A 17,983-nucleotide genomic window follows, 5' to 3' on the forward strand; every position below is an offset into this window, starting at 1 on the left:
CTGAGGCTGCTCGGCGCAGCCCCAGCAAAGTTTGCCCGGGGGCAGCCCCGCACCCGCTCCCCCCCGAGCCGTCGGCCCCGGCCCTCTCCCCGCCCCCGCCGCCCGGTCCCCCCGCCCCGGGCGCGGTGTCAGTCACGGCGGCGGCTCCTTTCATCTCCGCCGCCCCCGCCCCGCCCCGACGGCGGAGGGAGGGAGGGAGGGAAGGAGGGAGGGAGAGAGGGCGGGCGCGATGCTGAAGTTGCGCCGCCGCCGCCCCGCGCCCCACCGCCGCCCCCCGTGGGGCGCCGCGCCCGCCGGCTGCGGCAGGCGGCCCCGGACCGGGCGCTGAGCGCGGAGGCGGCCGGGGGCGCGGAGGCGCCGCGGCGGCAACTTTTTTCCCTGCCCGCCGGCGCGGAGGGAAGCGGGGGGGGGGGGCGCCTCCCCGCCCGCTCCATCCCTCCCTCCTTCCCTCCCTCCCTCCCGGGGCTGTTTCTTCCTCGCCCCCCCGCCCCCCGCGGTGCCGCCGAGCCGAGCCCAGCCGTGCCCGGAGCCGCGGGCGAAGCGGCGGACAAAGGCCCGGTGGGTGCGCGCCGCGGGCAGCGCCGTCGCCGTCCCCCGGGGCGCCCCCTCCCCCTGCCCGCCCGCCAACCCCCCCAGCCATTTTAACTCGGGCCCACCCGGGTGGCGGCAACTTCACTCGGAGGCGAAACTCGTGCGGGCTCCGCTCCCCTCCGCGTCCCCTCATCCCCAGGGTGAGCCCGGGCCCCGGGGGGCGGAGGGGACGGGGGACGGGGCTGCGGGGGGGCGGGCCCCCGGCGCGGTCCCTGGGGGCGGGCGGGACACGAGCGGGTGTATTTCGACTTACTCCGGCCGTGCGGCGCGGCGGGGCGAGTCTCCCCGCGGGGCCGGTGCCGTGCGGGAGCGGGGGTACCTCGGCCCCGAGGGGGCGGGCGGCCGGGGGGTCTCCAGCTGCCGAGAGCAACCCCGAGGACTTCACGGGATTTTTCCTTCTTCTCTCCTCCTTCTCCTCCTCTCCTCCTCCTCCTCCTCCTCCTCCTCCTCCTCCTCCTCCTCCTCCCTCCTCCTCCTCCTCCTCCCCCCGCTGCTCCTCCCGCTCCCGCTCCCCTTCCCGCGGCGGGCCGGCGGCCGCAGCAGACGCCGCGCTGCCGCGAGGATGCCGCAGCTGCCGGGGGCCGGGGGCGGTGGGGGGGACCCGGAGCTCTGCGCCACCGACGAGATGATCCCCTTCAAGGACGAGGGGGACCCCCAGAAGGAGAAGATCTTCGCCGAGATCAGCCACCCCGAGGAGGAGGGCGACCTGGCCGACATCAAGTCCTCCCTCGTCAACGAGTCCGAGATCGCCCCCGGCGCCAACGGGCACGAGGTGCGCGGCCGCGGGGGCTCCGCGGGGCAGCGCGGAGCGGCCGCGGGGGCGCGGGATGCCGGCGGGCTCCGGGCGCTGCCGCCGGGAGGGAGGGAGGGAGGGAGGGAGGGAGCTTCGGCGGGGCACCGGTGAAACTCCTATTTTCCGAATTTCCACCCCCCCCAATTAACCCCCCCCCCCCCCTATTAACCATCCCACCCCAACTCTCGTTTCGAGAGGGGCGGCGGGCTGAGCCGGGCGGGCTCCGCGCCCCTCCGCGCCCGGCGATGGGCCGGGGGGGAGGGGGGGGGGCGGCCCTCTCGGCGCTTCGGCCCGGGACGAGAAAGTTCCCGTGAGTCCCCCGACGGTGCGGTGGTATTAGACCTCAAGCGGCCATGAAATTTCCTCGGTAAAATCAGCGGGGTCGGAGCATTAGCCGTAAACTCTTTAAGGGATTTGCATAAAACTGTTTGGAAAGAAATTCCCGATGCTAAAACAACTTCAGGGCGAGCGGGGAACCTGCTTTTTTTTTCTTCCTTTTTTTTTTTTCTTTCCTTTTTTTTTTTTTTCCCTAAAGGTCGGGTAATGAGGGCAACTTCATTATTTTTGGTATCTTGTTAACAAGACTGTTTTGACTGCTGAAACGCCAAATATTTTCCAGAAGTAAGCCCCTTTCGTTAAATGTAGGGCGCTTCTGCTAGAAAACCTTCGCAAAGCCCTCTAGTTACTCGTGTTGTCATAAAACGATCGTTTACACAAACGTTTCTGGTACAGTTGCCTTCCAAGCGACTTAAGAGGGAAAAGAAAGATGCTTATCTCTTGCCCTAACTTTTTTCTTTCCACAAGAAGCTGTAGCAGCTGTGATCGATAAATGAGCACCCGTACAATGACTTTTTTTCTTTTTCTTCTTCTTTTCTGATGGTGGATTCCCTGCGGTCAGGTTTCCAGGCAGACTCAAGCGCAGGATTCCTACCATGATAAAGGCAGAGAGCACCCGGAGGAAGGTGAGAAGCGCACGGTCCTGTCTTGCGATATTGTCCCCCTTAGTCCCCCCGTGAGCCTCTGCACGGTCTTCAAACTGGACCTTGGTTTCTTTTGGGAAACATACATTTAGTACCTTTTGGGGAAGGGGGATGCCAGGGTGCTTTCAAAGCGCATTTAAAAAGGAGATGAACATGCAGCACGTTTATCTTGAGTGACCAAATGGTATTTCAGTTGTTTAGAAACTGATAAGTAGGCCAAATGGATCTTCGCTGAAGAAATAACTATTTTTAGGATATCAGCTTAAACACATCTATCTCTTCACTCATACTGGGCAGCCGAGTGTGTGTTCAGAAACACTGTGCTTTTTTCCCTGTAGCCAAAGCCTGTCGCTTAAATCTCCTCTTCCAAATCTAAGCATGAACAGACCTCTTGCTTTTTTTAATGTACCAGCTGATTAATTTTGATTGAGGAGGACAGAGGAAATAACAGAGCTCGCTGAATATCACTTAGGAAGCTGGACACACGTACAAAGAATGTGTGCTGTGAAGGATGGGAGATTACGTTTAAAGTGAAATGCTTATCATCACAAACTAAACCAGATCATAAATTCCATATAAAGACAGACACAGTTCAGTCCTGGTGCTTTCCAGGACTCTGTGGCGATCTTTCTCCAAATTGGTCATTAAACAGCCTAAAAGCAATAATGTCCATGCTTGTAGCATTTTGGCAGTGAGGGGGAGGAGGTCAGCTCTATATGGTTTTCTTTTCAGCCTTGCAACCTCTTAAAACCTCACCTTGGAGTAGTATCATTGTCAACGGTCATAGAGGGGGGAGATCTGTTCACCCCCCTTTGCAGGGCCTGGTCCCAAATCATTTATTTTCCTACAAAATAGCCTCCCTCACTTGGCTTCCCTCTTGACTGTAGTGCCATGTGTGTTCAACAGCCCGCCCTCCCCCCCCCCCCCCAGATCGTTAGGGTCTCCTTCCAAGCCAGCCCCTGCCCTCTAATTGTTCCCGGTGAGCGTGGCCAGAATGAATTGTTCACTGCACACAGTGGTTCAGTGAGAGAAGGAAATGATTATATCTAGTTATCACTGCCCTGTTCCTCCCTTTCCTAACAATGATGCTGGAAACCCATACTGGCGATACTTCTGAATCCACAAATCCTAGAGGGATGTATAAAATGGGGGGAAAACTGCTACTTGAGAAATGTCATGTTTCACCAGATGTGATGTTTCTGCCTTGATTTGAACAGGGACTAGCAAAATAAATTGGTTACTCTGAGGCTATTCCGTATTTTAAGGATAAACTCCTCACTGAGAGTACTTGCTCCTTTAAGAATTTACTCTTCTTAAAAAAATGTTATTACAAATTGCTACGGACCACTTTCTGTCAGAGGTAATTTCCATGAGCAAGGAAACATTTGCATGCAGAACATTTTTATGAATGCACAGTACCTGTTTAAGTGCTCTAACTTACAAGAAATGCGTATGTGGGGAATAATGTAATCATTGTTTCCTCTTCCATAGGAAAGCATCCAGACAGTGGCTTATACAGCAAGGGACCATCATACTCTGGTTATTCTGGGTATATCATGATGCCAAATATGAATAACGACCCGTACATGCCTAATGGATCTCTGTCGCCACCCATCCCCAGAACAGTGAGTTATCTCTTCCAAAGACCGGTTTTGGCGAGCTGGGTTTCCTCCTGTTCGGTCTGCAGTGCGTGTTCACGCTGGGGTTTTTTTTGGGTAGCTTCAGTTATGGTGAAGGTTGTGCTTCTGCTGTTCAGAGCCTCTGTCCAGTGGAGTCCGAGAGCTCTTAGAGGTGTTGGTCGTGATCACGGTGGAAAAGCCGAGATTAACGTCTGCGGTGTCTGACGTCCTTTGAACAGGGCTGGGGGCTTTGGGGGGGGAGCCCTGGTTTACGACTGTAGGATAATGTATGGCGGAATGATGTAAATGCCGTCTTTGTAGTGACTGGGACAGATGTGAATTTTCTGCCTTTAACTCTTCATTTGTTGAGGAAAACCGAGGGCTGGAAGCAGAACTGCTAAAGTTGCTTGTCAGTAAGATGAAAAGATTGGATTCTTTTTTTGCCTTCAGATACGGCATTGCTCGTTGCTGATTGATATTTATTTCTGCCATCAGTTGCTCTGCGTGAAGGCTTTAGGTATCTGGCAGTATTGCTTTGAAACATACTCTGTATCTTCAGCCACAAATTGTGAAATGGTCGTTTAGGAATTAATGTCAACTGTGATGCAGTAGTTACAGCTTTCCTTTACGTTGTGACGGGCACTGATTCTTCCAGGTTGGTCCCTCTGTTTCCATTGGTGTAGATGAACGTTTGATGGATTTTAATGTACTTTTAGTTTTGGATAGTCAGTTCCCATTTATTTTTGTAAACCTCTTGGTATACATATAGAGCAATGGGGAGGCAGTGTTAAAAGGAGCTGTGGAAATTATATTAGTAGAGCCAGAGTGAAGCGGGAAATAAATTTGTTTGTAGGCATCCTGCTGAAAAAATGCCGCTGCAGTTGTGTGTGCTGTGATACGAGAAGTTGGATGCTGTTATTTCTCTGTGATAAAGCAGTTTTCCGTCTTACTGGCTCTTAGATTTTTACTTGGCTGTCTCTGTCAAACAACTGGCATTATTTTGCTCTCCAAGGTTCTTGATTTTTCTTCAGGGTTGTGGCTTTTACTTCAAAAACAAAAAAGAGGGGGCCTAATCTGTATTGGTAATTTGACAGTAGCAAAGCGTGTTAAATTAGTGGATGTTCGGATTCAGAATGACAGGGCAGTTGGGCACTGGGAAACACAGATCTGCCCTTTTTATGTGTCACCGTTTGCGTTTGAAAGATGCAAAAACTTGTGCAATGTATTGCTTTCTATAGCTCAGTAGTTTTTTTGTGTATAAATTACAGTTCAGAGGCCTACAACCTCTGTTGTTGTAAACGCTGCTTTACAGAAAACTTCAGTTCGGATGTATCGTGGGGAAGAGGATGCAGCTTCTCGAGAGGGCACCGAGACTCAAACCTGCCCCTTTGAGGACCAGGAAACTTCAGACCTTTTTTTACCCCCTTTCCCACGTTACCTTCCCGAGAAAGTCCCTAGTGCTGGTGCAAGGCTTTGAACAACAAAATCCAGTTTAATTATTCACTGAGGATTTTCTCAGCGTATGCGTGCCGTGGGGCTGCTGCTCTTTACTGATCTGGCACTGATGTCCCCAGAATATCGGCTTCTTGCAGAGGTTGTCTGCCTGCTCAGGTACTTGAGGAACTGTCCTACGTGGGCACGTTGGAGGGGAGGAGGGGGGGAAATGCATCTGCTTTCTAATTGTAAAGCTGCCTGCAGAACATCTGAGGGGCTAATTTAGTTCAGCGTTGCTCTTGCATGTTAGAGCAGCACCACTGTTTCGGTAAAATAGTGCTGTTGCAGGGCTGCAATGTTGACATAAGCCTGGAGTTCTTTCAGTTTAACCACAAGGCTACACGCTTGAGTTATTAAATAATTTTTTTGTTTAATTGAACTATAATCTTTGTTAGTCTCCTAGCTGACAGCTGGGTTTTAATGCGTGCGAAATCAAAACGCTGCATCCAGGAGATGACACGCTCACTCGCTTCATGGCTAACCACAGCTCCAGCGCTGCGCCGCTGCTGCCAGTTCACCTTTGCGGGGTCCCAACTGCTGCCCCGCAGTTTTACTCTTCGCTCCCCTTTTCGGGGAGGTGGGGGGGAGGACGTGCCGGCGTTGGGGGGCGAGGAGCAGCCGAGATCAGCAAGCTCTGGAGGTGGAGGTCTCCCCTGGGGTGTCAGTCCCCAGCCATTTGTGCACGGAGCAGCCCTGCGGTGTGTACCTGCGCCCTGTCATTTGCATGACAAAGCCGCTTCTTGTTGATGCATCTGTTGCCTGGAGGTGTTAGGCAGGATTAAAAAGCCACCCTGGGGCGGCTGAATCTCTTTCCGCCTTGGAAGGACCGGACTGCCTGCAAACCGCCCGAGGGATGCACCCCCGGGGAAATGGGGCCAGCCCCGGGACAGGGACCGTCTCTGATGGAGGCGGCCTCGGCTCGCTATGCCAGAGCAGAGAGAGAGAGAGAGCAAAGCTTTCTTGGAATGGGAAAAAAGTTCCTTTCATCAGCCTATGCAGGGAAAAAAAAGACTTTTTTTAAAAAAAAAGGCAAATGCTTTACATTCTTGCTTTGTAAAATTCAAAATACAAATCTATAGTCAGACACAACGTGTCTAATAAGCCTTAAAAGAAGGAAGCTGAAGTGTAATTTCAGTGCAGCTTTTGGAGGGGAGATGGTGTATAAGGAGGATTTCAAATCTTCCAAAAGCCGCTAGAGTGGTCTCATCTCCCCCGTTCTCCTCTTTTTCTAATTTTTTAATTTTTTTATTTTACTGGCAACTGATTTGCCTTTTACAGGCTGTATTTGTAGGAGCAGGAGAGTGTTAATTGCAAGTTCAGGTACAAGCCTCGTGCTGCAGTACGTATTCTTATCAGATAGCTGGGTAAGTGAAAAAGCAAAGCAGTTGGTTTGGGTGGCTGCAGGAGAAGTGGCACGTGATGGTACTAAAACCGCAGTAACACCTGGTGAATGTGCACCCTGTGTGCTCGAGATATCTTTTGGTGGTTTCTCAGCGTCGTGGGGGTACTGAAGATGGGAGATGGAGACAGCTGTTTGTTTTCTAACATGCGTGGGGTTTTTCTTGCTTTTTCGTTAACAAGACTAGTTTTGGGGTAGCAAACCTTTCTTGTCTGTGTGATGGGAACGTGGGGACAAAGGAGGCGGCTGAAGAAGAATAATTTCTCTGTGTTTTAAATTCATCCAGAAAATAATTTTGTCTTTGTTCCTCCCTCTTTCCCAATGAATTAAACTTTCTGTGGGAAGGTAGAGGATTTCTGCAACCTCCGTTTTGTCTGTTCTTATCTGTTCTTGGGGTCTGGGTTTATTTTTTTGTGGCTAAACTGTCTCTTTGTAGCAGCTGGAGGTGTTAAATGGGTCGGAGAATACAATATATAAACACCTTACAGTGGCTTACAAAACACAGCATATCCATTTGAAAATGATGAAGAATTGTGCTAAGAGAGTTTGAACACAAGGAACAACGTTTATACGCAGGACCCCCCTACCTTGCCCAAGTTTTGGATAGTCCTTGTGTGCTTCTGCATGGCAAGGGGTATGGAGATAGCTCCTGTCTTGGAAGAGCTAACATCCCAGGAGAAATAGTGCAGATAATATGGACCGGAGGAAGGATGAAGGTAGAAATAGCAAGAATGTGTGGCTATCGAGCCTCAGTAAGAGGGTTTTGTTTCCCTACCTGCATCTTGCTGTCCCTCTGAAAGCAGGCTGGTTCACTTGCTCGTGGGGAATTTTTGGGACCCCAAGGGGAATGTATGGGAGCTGCAGAGGGACACGAACCTGATTTTTCATAATATTGTCTTTTCCTGAGAGTTCGATTCTGCTGACTGTGCAATGGTAGGCACTTGCGGGGAGCCGTGGTCAGCTGAAAGCTCCCTGGCCCAGTATGAAATGGGCTTTGTAGCACAGATGTTGGGGCTCAGCTCCTGCTCCCGTATTGCCCATCAGAAACCTTTGCACTAATTCCCAAGTTGTCATTGGAGCAGGATGCTCCAAGGGCCGTAGGCAGCTGTGGTCCTGTCGCACGTCTCTTTCTTCCCCCTGCAACCCCAGACCCATGCCTGGGGAAGCGGGTTGCACGGGCAGCTGAGGGGCTCGACAAGCCGGAGCTGCTCACCCAGCACTGAGGCTCTGCTGCTTCACCCTGTGCGGCACTTGTCTTCTCAATGAAGTCGAATTATGCTAATTAGCTCCCTAAATAACTTCGAAATCAGGTGCAGAGGAGCACAAAGCTTCCCAACTCTGCTGAAGCAGAACTTGCCGGGGTTTATTCGGGTTTGCACAGGGAGGAATTTTAGCACTATTTGCTGAGGGGATTGGCGAGTCGCGCCAAATGCCAGCACCAGGGGAGAAGAGGAATCTGCTCAGGGCTAATAGAGGGACCTCACTGCTGCAAACGCGTCTGTCAGCTGCTCTGACTCAAGCGTCACAGCTGATCAGTCGAAGATACGAGCCAGGTCTCTGTGAAACACAGATCCAAGCTGTGAACCGGTTGTGGGCCGAGTTTTGGTGGTGCTTTCTTTCCCCCCCTTAGTGAAATGAATTCTCCATTTGGAAAAGGGGGAAGAAGAAGCTACTGCAGTGCCTCTAGGTTGGCCTTTGTCTGAAGCTTGATCTGGATGCTCGTGATAAGATGGCACAATCCAGGCAGAGTCTTATGTACATATGTCCATCATTAGCGTGTGGTCTTTGGGCACACACTGGTGAAGAAAACAGTCCTTCTGCTTTTGCTGCCTTCTCCCTGTCAGGGTGATACAACTAGCAAATCTGTCTAATTGTTAATGGGCAACGGGGAAAGAAAATCTTCTCCTGACGTCTCAGTCCAGAGGCAGCAATTGCGTGTGTGTGGCTTCAACGGAGGCATAATCTAAACCCCCACCCATTACAAATCATCAGAGTTGGAGCTTTTTTATATCAATATGTGTGTACGCTTATATCCTCAGTCTCCTTTTTTCTATATGTCTAGGAGCTAATTCAGTATAAACTGTAAACGGTGGAGCTGCTGCTTACATTGTAAGGCAGTTTAAAAGCAAAATGTCATTCCTGTTGTTTTGGTGCTGTGCCACCTCTTCTCTAACTTAATCCCAGCCCAGAAAAAATAAGAAGAATAGCTTGTTATGGGCTGCAAATGCCAGGGAGGATATGGCTCAAGGAGAAAGCCTGAAGCTCCACAGGTTCAGGCATCAAAAGAGGAAAAGACTTTTTCCAGGTAGTTGCAGCGCTGCATGGCTGCAGGCATTGAAAAGCCCGGGTACCGCAGGCCTGGCTCCTCCCGAGTACTTAACTTCTGTTTATAGTTAAGGAAAACTCCTCCTGATACGGGAAGGAAATAACCCACACAAAAGCATTTTACTGCTGCTGTAATATTTCTGAAGTCCTATTAGAGTCATGTGCTTTTTTGGCTAGTGGTAAAAACCTGTGTCTCTCAGAAGCAGACAGACGTGCAGGAGTCTGCTTTAGTACAGACGCTGAACATTTTGCAGCCTGAGGCTTGTGCCTCGTGTGGCCCTCTGTGGTCTCTTGTGTTGCTCTCACGTGGATGGACGCCCATCCAGTGTGTGGCTGGTCTGAGGGAAATGCTGCCGCGAGCCGGGCAGCCTGCGGGTCTTCGACCTGGCGGAGGCAGGTTGTCCTCGGTGTGCGTCCTCCCCACTGCTGCAGGGGAGCCACGTGCCGTGGTGCGCCAGTTGGGTGTCAATGACTCCCCTTTACACCAAACTGCCCCCGACCTGGCTAGTGGGCATTTATGTCTAAGCTGGTTTTGGCTGTAAGGCGTGTTTGGCGTGAAGACCGTTCTCATCTGGCCATTGGGTTTGGTCCCTTCTTGCAGGACGCTGGAGGGAAGGCGGCGCAGCTGCTTGGCGTGCTGCTCCTGCCCAGGCAGTTGGGGATTAGCGTCTCTGTCACTCCGGCCCTTCGTAAGCATTAGATTCACTTAAGAAAATTGCATTCAGAATAACTTAATCTAGCAACCCAATGGCTTCTATTTTGAGACTTGGATCTTGTGGATATGTTTATTTAGTTTGGGTTTCCCACTTCAAAGGAATCTGTCCTCTCAGCAAGAAAGTGATTGAGCACTTAAATAAAAATGTATTCATTGAATCTTTGGGATTGAGCTAAAAGTGCAGTCGGGAGTTAACGTGTGCGCCAACTGTGCTAATCAGCCAGGGATTGCCTGTTCTCCTAAAGGGGAAGAAAAGTGGTCCAAACTGCCTGAGGAGAAGTGGCATGCCTTCCCCCGGCTTCTGGCAGTGGTGTTGCTCGCTGATGCTTCAGGTTGAGATAAAGGACCTAGAATATCTTCGCCTGTGATCTTCAAAGATACTAAATCCCTCGTGTAGAAGAGCATTTTCATGGAGCCGAAAGGTCGACTCGACATTTGTTTATTTTCTTTAAGTAGCTGTGGGTATAGGTGAAGTTGAGGCATAAAATCAGTAGGGTGAGCTTAGTCAGCAAAAATTACAAGTGTAAAGTTACAAGGCTTTGACTGAATATTTATTAAATGGGCAGCTTGACTTAAAAGTAAGCATACTGTTGTCACCAGCTGTAACACGTAAACCAGAGAATCGCTTTGGTTAGGAGTTATTAGCCAAGCCAGAGAGCAGTTAATTCCCAAAGGTGTCTGTCTACCCAAGCGCTTTCAGTACTCTAGCCCTGTACTTCAAACAGCGCTGCGCAAGTCAGCGGGCAGGTCTGCTTCACCCAGGCCAGTGCACGGGGGAGAAGTCCCTTGGGAGCCTGTGATTTCATGCACGCGTTTGCCACGAAGTACCTTCTGAAAATGCTGGTGCTTCGAACAAAGCTGATGGCAGCCCAGCTCCCTCCTTGGCTGACTTGAACGGAGCTCCGGATGGGGATGCAGGGGTTATCCAAAGAAAACCAGTCTGGAAATGGTCTGATTCGTCACGTACATCCAGAAAAACAGGGAAAGGGAACATGGGGCTTCTGTTGGGCAGTTCTGTTGGCTCAGAGGTGGAGAGTGGTGAGCTCTGAAAAGCTGTCCCTATAGGACCTGTATTTCTGGGTTGGGGTCCTAGTGACACTGGCTGCTCAGAGCCAATGCTTTGTCTCAGTAACTGGTCACTTAGCTATGCTGTAAGGCTCTATTTCTTCAATTTTCTGCCTCTCTGTATTTCAGAACTGCCTCAGAGATTTATCTTTGTGACCGTCTGTTGTCTCTCCACAGTTCTGGCATATCTTCTTGCCTTGATCTTTCTTCATTCCCCCCAAATCTTGCATTGGCAAGCTTTGTCTAGCGTAAAAAAAGTACAATACGGAGGTGACGATTAAAGGTGTCAACGCTTGTCAAATGCAGACTGTGCTTGGGGAGAAGGCCTTTTCCCTGGCTATGTGCTAAAATGCAGATAAACTGTGTCCAGCCGTGCAAATGTGTTTACTTTGTTAAAATGCCACAATCCAGTGATTTGTTTAGGGCCTGTAGTTTCTAAAGTTTGACTCCTGCTGTATCAGATTTAGGAACCTGCAGTTACAAGTGGTAATTGTGGGTTTGGTTGCACTGTATCCCTCCCACCCCCAGTCCTGTACTGCTTTCACTGCAGTTTTGTATAACTCCTGTGTACCCCCACTGTGAGCAAGGTTCCTGCCACCGACCCACGTTACATCTCACGCAGCCACGTCACAAAGCGGTGCCGCAGCGCATTTTTCCGCTGCGTGGCTTTCCGAATTCAGTTTTATAAAGTGGCTTCCTTCTCACATCCGTGCCCTCTCCTCAATTTAGGGTTTGTGGCAGCTTGTTTCATCATGTGGCACTCCTTGCAGCCTGGTTGGCAGCGTTTCTGTTTCTTAAACTCAAGAAACACTTGTTAGAGAAAAGTTGAGCTGAAGCAGGAGAATAGCCGGGCTTGACACCACGCAGGGACCCCTCCGAATTGGGGGAGACTCTGATTTCTCCCCCTCAACGTCTGCACATGAATTAGCCCCTGCGAAAAGTAAAAATTGTCCCTAAGTTCACGTACAAGTCCTCTTCTCTCAAATAAAAATGGAGGCGCAGGTTCAGCCTCTTGAGGAGCTTTTGGGAGCAGGGCGGGAGTGAGCAGGTGGGTGATGGTCAGGTGTAGGAGCCCGGGGCGGTGGGACAGGCTGCAGCGTGCCCGGGTCCCCTCCAGGCTGCTGGGGATGGAGACGGAAAGGAAAAGTGAGCTCACCGAGCTGGCGCTGGGAGAGCTTTTGAGGATATGGAGGAAACAAGCCATACATCGAACATACGAAAATACATTTTGAAAAACGTAAGCAATTAAAATAATTTACCCGGGAGAATGCCCCTAAAGCTTTTTGTTTTGCTGCCCTCCGACACTAGCATGCTGGGTTGTATTTGTGTCTGTTCTTTACTGCCCGATTTCCTCCTGCACACAACTGAAATTCAGCTTAAAAAATAAGTTTGAACTGAGCATGTTGGATTTGGAAAATTTGTTACGCAAAACCTTCTCTCTCGCACATTATTGCATGTCTTAAATACTCCTGGTATAGGGAGAAAAGGAAGCTGTGCTGGATTTAAAGGAAAAAAGAAATAAAACTTTAAAAAGCTTAGCTCTAAAGTGCGTGGATTCTTCTGGTTTTGTTGAGACTTTTTTTTCCTCTCAGTTATTTTGAGGTTATTTCTAAGACAATAGTGCAGAGATCCTGTTTTAGATGTAAATCTTCAGAAGGAAAACTTGGAATAGGAGATCCGCAAAAAAATGCTAATTTGTTAGGCAACTCCCCAGACAGTTGGAGAGCACTATTGCAAACACTTTTTTAAACTGGCAACTACTAAGCTTCTTATTGGAGTGACCTGTAAAAGATTACTTCATACTTTGTAGTAAGGAAATACTAAGAGACTCTAGGAGAGCTGGTCAAAATGCTGTTTTGCTTGAAACTTTTTTGATTCAAGGGCCCTCCCAAAACAACTTGTGTAGAAAGCTTTCCCTGTTTCTTTGAAAATTTAAATCCTTCCTTTTCTTTCTTTTTCTTTCCAGGGATATGCCTGTAAATGAGAATATTACAGGCTAATGGGGCAGAACAATAAATATTCAGTCTGGAAATGTGGTTTAATCAAAGGCTGTTCAGAAACCCCTGTGTTTGGGGCACAGGCAGACTTTTTAGGAGAAGGAGATTTCAGAGGGGGTTTTGTGGAGCTTGTCTTCCAGCTCTGGCTCCAGGACTGCAAGTAAATACATTCAGTTAGTTAAACAGTTGTGCTCACCGCGCAAAAAATGCCCTCCTCCATTAAATGAATCTCTCTGGCCAACATCTAGTGGACAAAGCATTTTTTCAGGTTCAGGCAGCAGAAGAGCCTGCGGGTGGGTCTTGCATTTCGCTTCTGGAGGCAGCGTTTCACAGCCCGGGAGCCCATAGCTCACAAGTCGGCCGTGGGCTGATGTTGGCCTTTCATGTGTTACCTGCAACCCCTCTCCACTGCTGGGCTCGGTGGGTTCTCCCAGGAGGGGATGGCTGGTTAAGGCAGTGGCTGAGATTTCAGCCCAGGCAGTTAAGCCAGGACTGGGAGAGCTGCTTGTAGTAATGCAAGTACCGCTGGTAGGTTTTAGCTGTTTTGGGGGGTGGAGCAAAAGTTTGTGCCTGTGCAATTAAGCATGAAATAGGTAAATTCTGTGTATAATTACCCAAGGTAGAGGCTAGCATGAGGACATGACCTGTGGAAATCGCAGCGCGTCAGTGGCTGCCGGCAGATTCCCGGGAGGTATCCCTGGCACCCACGCTGGCATGGGCGGGGGGGGGTCATGTCCTCTGCCTCCCGCCACCCTGCTCCCAAAAGCAGAGGCACAGTCTGGGAGGAGGCTCCTGCAAATGAGGAACCGAAAAAGCAACATTTGTTCAGAGATTTAGAGGAAGGTGATGGCAGAGGTGGGAACAAAATCCACGTTTCCTGAGTTTGCTTCAGGAGCCCACCTGAAAGACAGCTTGCTTGTAACGATATGTTTCTTGGGCTGGTGGTTTGGGTTTTTTTTTCATGAAAACAAACCGAAAATCTGAGAAAGTAAAAAAAAAAAAAATCTGAGGGAGGGAATAAGAGAATTAAAAGCAATGCAGATAAAAAGAAAGTTGGTGTCAGTGCAGGCTGTGGCTGTGTTTCATACCCAGCCGTTCAGTTAAGGACCAAACAATCCTACGGACATTTCTAAGTAAAAGCGAGGAGGGTCTTAAGAAAATTAGCTTAAAAACTTTCTGTCAAAAAGCAGACTTTGTTTTTTCTTGTTTCCCTCCCTGCCATCGCAGCAGCACCTGCATCTTCCCACTGTGTTTTCTGTTTGCTCTCCTCCCGCAGGGGGAGCAGGCTGCTTGCCCTCAGCATCATTATTTGCAACCCCCACTTTTGTCTCCGTCCCTGTCTCAGAAATTCAGTGCAAATGCAGTTAGATAATCAGCACGGTGCGCTCCCTCTCCCAGGAAGCTGCCATTGATTCGTGGCTCTGGCACACGATGCTCTGGGGATGGCCGACCAGGGCTTCTCAGCCAGCTCCCCTGGGCACCGGCATGGTGGGGCTTTCGTCTTTCACCGTGGAGCTGGGAGGCCCTTACTCAGCTGCTTCTCAAAGCAGCTCTTTTTGGGACAGCGTCTTGGCAGCAATGGCATCTGTCTTTCTCTTCCAGTGGTGCTGGGCACCCACCGTGGCCTCAGCGGTGTCCATGCTCTGCACCTCAGCAGCCTCTGGTGGGAAGAGTGCTTTCCAAGGAGGTGCCGGCTGGTTTGAAGCTGGAGGCTTTAAACTTCTCCCTGGGCATCCTGAAATACCTGCTGCTTTAATGTGCGCTGAGGTTGTGCTCGCTGGAGGACAGGTCTCAGCGTCCTATCTGTGTCACTTGAGCGGTGGCATCGCCTCCCTGGGGTTACCCAGGTCATCGGTGTTGTCTTCTTTTTTCTTCACAGCTCTGTAGCCTATACATGGTGGCCACAGCACATCCCCCAGCACGCACCGCAGCCAAACCTAAAACTCAAGTTCGTTCCAGTCATGCAGGTCGCCACTTTGCGGGGATCAGGATTTAAGGAACTGGTGAGGTTTGTTGTCAGGTCCCCTGCCTCTCCCTGATGTGGTCACCAAAAAGTCCTGCGTGAGGAGAAGTTGTGCCTCTGCTCATGGAGAGCTACCTGTGCAGGTTATGCAGTGGGCTGCGCAGGATGAAAACCTGGCTGACAGCCTTTGTGTGCCTCTTTTGGGCTAAATGGTGTCTCTTAAATTTCAGTGAATAGCTGCAAAAAAGTAGCAAGCTTTCAAGCAAAAGTATCAAGTAGCAAGTGAATCCTCTGCAAATGAACACAAAAGTCCCTGGAAGGGAAAATAAGCAGTAATTACAGTAAACCATACTTTTTCATCCCAGTAATGGTTTGACGCTGAAAGGCAGGGTTGCAGTATTATATAAAAGTGATTTCTCTGCTGCTGTTTCTTCATAGTGGCGAGTGTTTTGGAGACCTTTGCAATGCTACGCGTGTTGCTTGCTCAGTTTCTGGAGGCTGGCATTCATTTCCAGATACTTGAGACTCCTTGTGGGATAGGCAGAAGTTGAATTAGCTGCCCTGCCAACATGGCAGCAGATACCTCTATTTACAGTGACTGCTCCAGCTCTCTGTATCTTGATGATCTTTCCTCAGTGTTGCTTTATGAGCATCCCTCTGGTTATCAGAGTGGACACCAGAGCCACAAAGAATTAGTCCTGATTTAAGAAAGCAGGCCGAGCAGAGGAAGCAGTAAATTTGCTGGGAATGGCAGGAGAATAGCAGAGGGGAAAAAAACCCAAACCCTTAGATTAACACAGAAAAGACTTCTGTCTTAATACTACTAAAAAACTATAAGCTTTTACATCTTGGTAAAGAGCTTGCTACGTTTGGCTCTGGTTTCAGCCTCAGTATGGTTAGTGTGTGTTAAGGAACAGTCAAAGTAAAAATGAGACAGTTTCCCAGCCTTGAAATGACAGGGACATAAGCTCTGTGTCCACAGGGAGGGAGGGCAGATCCCTTTGCTGTTGTCTTTGAGTCGGGGTTTTAATGACTACAGGGAAAAAAGGAGTGTTAGAACAGCAGAAGAAAAACGATACAGCTAAGAGGAAATTATTTTTATTGCTAATACATGGGTGCTCATAGTGTTTAATTCTTTACAGCTTATAATGTTTAATTCTTTACAGCTTATGCTTTATTTGCACATTCTTCCTTCCTCACCACTCTGCACGCTGTAGTGGCAGCTACCATATTTCAAAATTACTGCTCTTAAAAGCTCCTATTCAGTGGTTTTAGCATGAATAAAAATATTTGTCGAAGTAGCAGTAGTGCTCAGACTGGTCAGCGTATGGACACAGAGCGGTTCAGCTGCTGTGCCCTCCCAGGCTCTCGCTTTATACATCCTCCTTATCCCCCCTCCTCTCCACTGATAAGTTTTTAAAGTTCCCTGGAAATATTTTTTCAGGGCAGTGTAGATGTACGTTTAATCAAAGTTCAGGACAGTCTTTCTCTGTAGAGATTTACTTTTGTTTTCACTAGCAAAGCCAGATGAGGAGAGAGGAGGAGCGTGGGAGCATTTGATGCCCCTGGAAACAATATTGTGGCAAGAGCAGTTTTAAGGCAGCCTAAGAGTTGTCTGTACGACTGGAGAAGAGGGAGTCTTAGAGGAAGCTTTGCGGCATTTTACACTTTTAGATCATTATTTATCTTTTTAGATAACTAATGGGGATTTAGTGTTCGTTTGCCACGTGCCGTGTGTCTGGTTTAGGGTAAAAGTGAACCGCTGTCAGTTTGCTACAAGGAGCTGCAGAGGTGAGGCGACAGCATGGGCATTTGCATTATTTTGCCTTGCATCAGGTGCTAAAAGTCACTAAACATACCATGAGTCACAATATTTTTTCCCAATTTGACTCGCTTGCCCAATCATATTTTTACTTCAGCCTTTAGGCTTGAAAAAGCATGTGCATAATCAGTTCATTTTGTGTGGTCTAGGCTATAAAAATGCCCCCTCTGTTCTTTCCATATGAAAAACGTGTTTTTAATTTTGGGGAACTTATATAATTTTCTGTGCTTTCTTTTGTATCTGAGATTAAAAACAAATGCTCCCTTCCCCTAACTTTGCATGTTCCAATTACGGAGTTGTGAAAATAAGTCATCCTTCAGCTTTTGTTACTTTAAAACAGCTATCGGTGATGTCAGAGTCAATACTAAAAGCATTAAGAATGCTGGCAGAATGTAATGCAGCTGCAATCCAACATGATGTTGGAAATGGGGTTGAGAGCATAAAGGCTTTCCATATTCCCAGGGCGCACAACTGCTCGCGGCCTTGGCTTTGATCTCTTCAAAGGCTGCTGCCTCCTCCTAGATGGAGAGACTTGGCTGCCACTCGCTCGCATTGAAAAAAGGCAGAGGTCTCTATTCAGGCAGAAATCAATCACTGTGCAGAAACAATTATGTGTAATTCAACCATCATGAAAACAGGGCGAGATTATGGGTTTGTTACCTGAGTGACTGCGTGGAGATGGGGAGCAGCGGACGCGGGAGTCCTGCTGACATGCCACATCTTGATGACAATTATAGACACATGAATGATGTGGCGGGCGGGGGGCGGCGAGATGACAAATGCTGGTCACGCTGTCCAGCAGAGCAGAAAATGAGGTTACAATTGGGAGATAATGTTTGCATATGTAACCATATTTCAGCAAGCTGGGCAACTTCAGGGAATAGCGGAGACGGGCGATCGTAAACAAAGTCAGTGTGTGCCATGGCTATCAGCTTTCTACAATACAGAAATGTGTAAGTGCAGTGAGAAACCTGGGTGCCGCGTCCCGAAGAGCTGCTTGTTTAAAACAGCCTAGCGGCATATTTGGGGAGGGGAGGGGAGGGAAGAATTGCCCGGGAAAAGGAGAAGTCTCCCAAGTTTGGTGCTCAGAAGGCAGAGGAAGCAAACGAAAATCCTCCTCCATCTCTCCATGTCTCCGGACAGGGTGATGTTAACACTGCAAGGAGAGATCGCTGTTTACGAATGGCATTGACGAGCACGTCTCGCATCTCCTGCCTTCC

The 17,983-nt window shown here is 49.4% G+C and overlaps 1 protein-coding gene across 4 annotated transcripts in view; it reads left to right on the forward strand.

Moving 5' to 3' along the window:
• Window positions 1-469: 469 nt before the first annotated feature.
• LEF1 (lymphoid enhancer binding factor 1) overlaps window positions 470-17,983 on the forward strand; it is a 70,860-nt gene continuing 53,346 nt past the window's right edge. For all 4 annotated transcript variants that reach the window (XM_052774848.1, XM_052774839.1, XM_052774867.1 and 1 more), the window contains exons 1-4: window positions 470-558; window positions 1,135-1,363; window positions 2,283-2,346; window positions 3,856-3,989. In XM_052774848.1, the coding sequence (XP_052630808.1) occupies window positions 1,154-1,363; window positions 2,283-2,346; window positions 3,856-3,989 (408 nt within the window). In that variant the 5' untranslated portion in view covers window positions 470-558; window positions 1,135-1,153. The remainder of the gene's footprint in view (window positions 559-1,134; window positions 1,364-2,282; window positions 2,347-3,855; window positions 3,990-17,983) is intronic.

This window comes from Harpia harpyja, chromosome 2 (genome assembly GCF_026419915.1).
Source record: "Harpia harpyja isolate bHarHar1 chromosome 2, bHarHar1 primary haplotype, whole genome shotgun sequence".
In the NCBI taxonomy this organism is placed as follows: Eukaryota; Metazoa; Chordata; class Aves; order Accipitriformes; family Accipitridae; genus Harpia; species Harpia harpyja.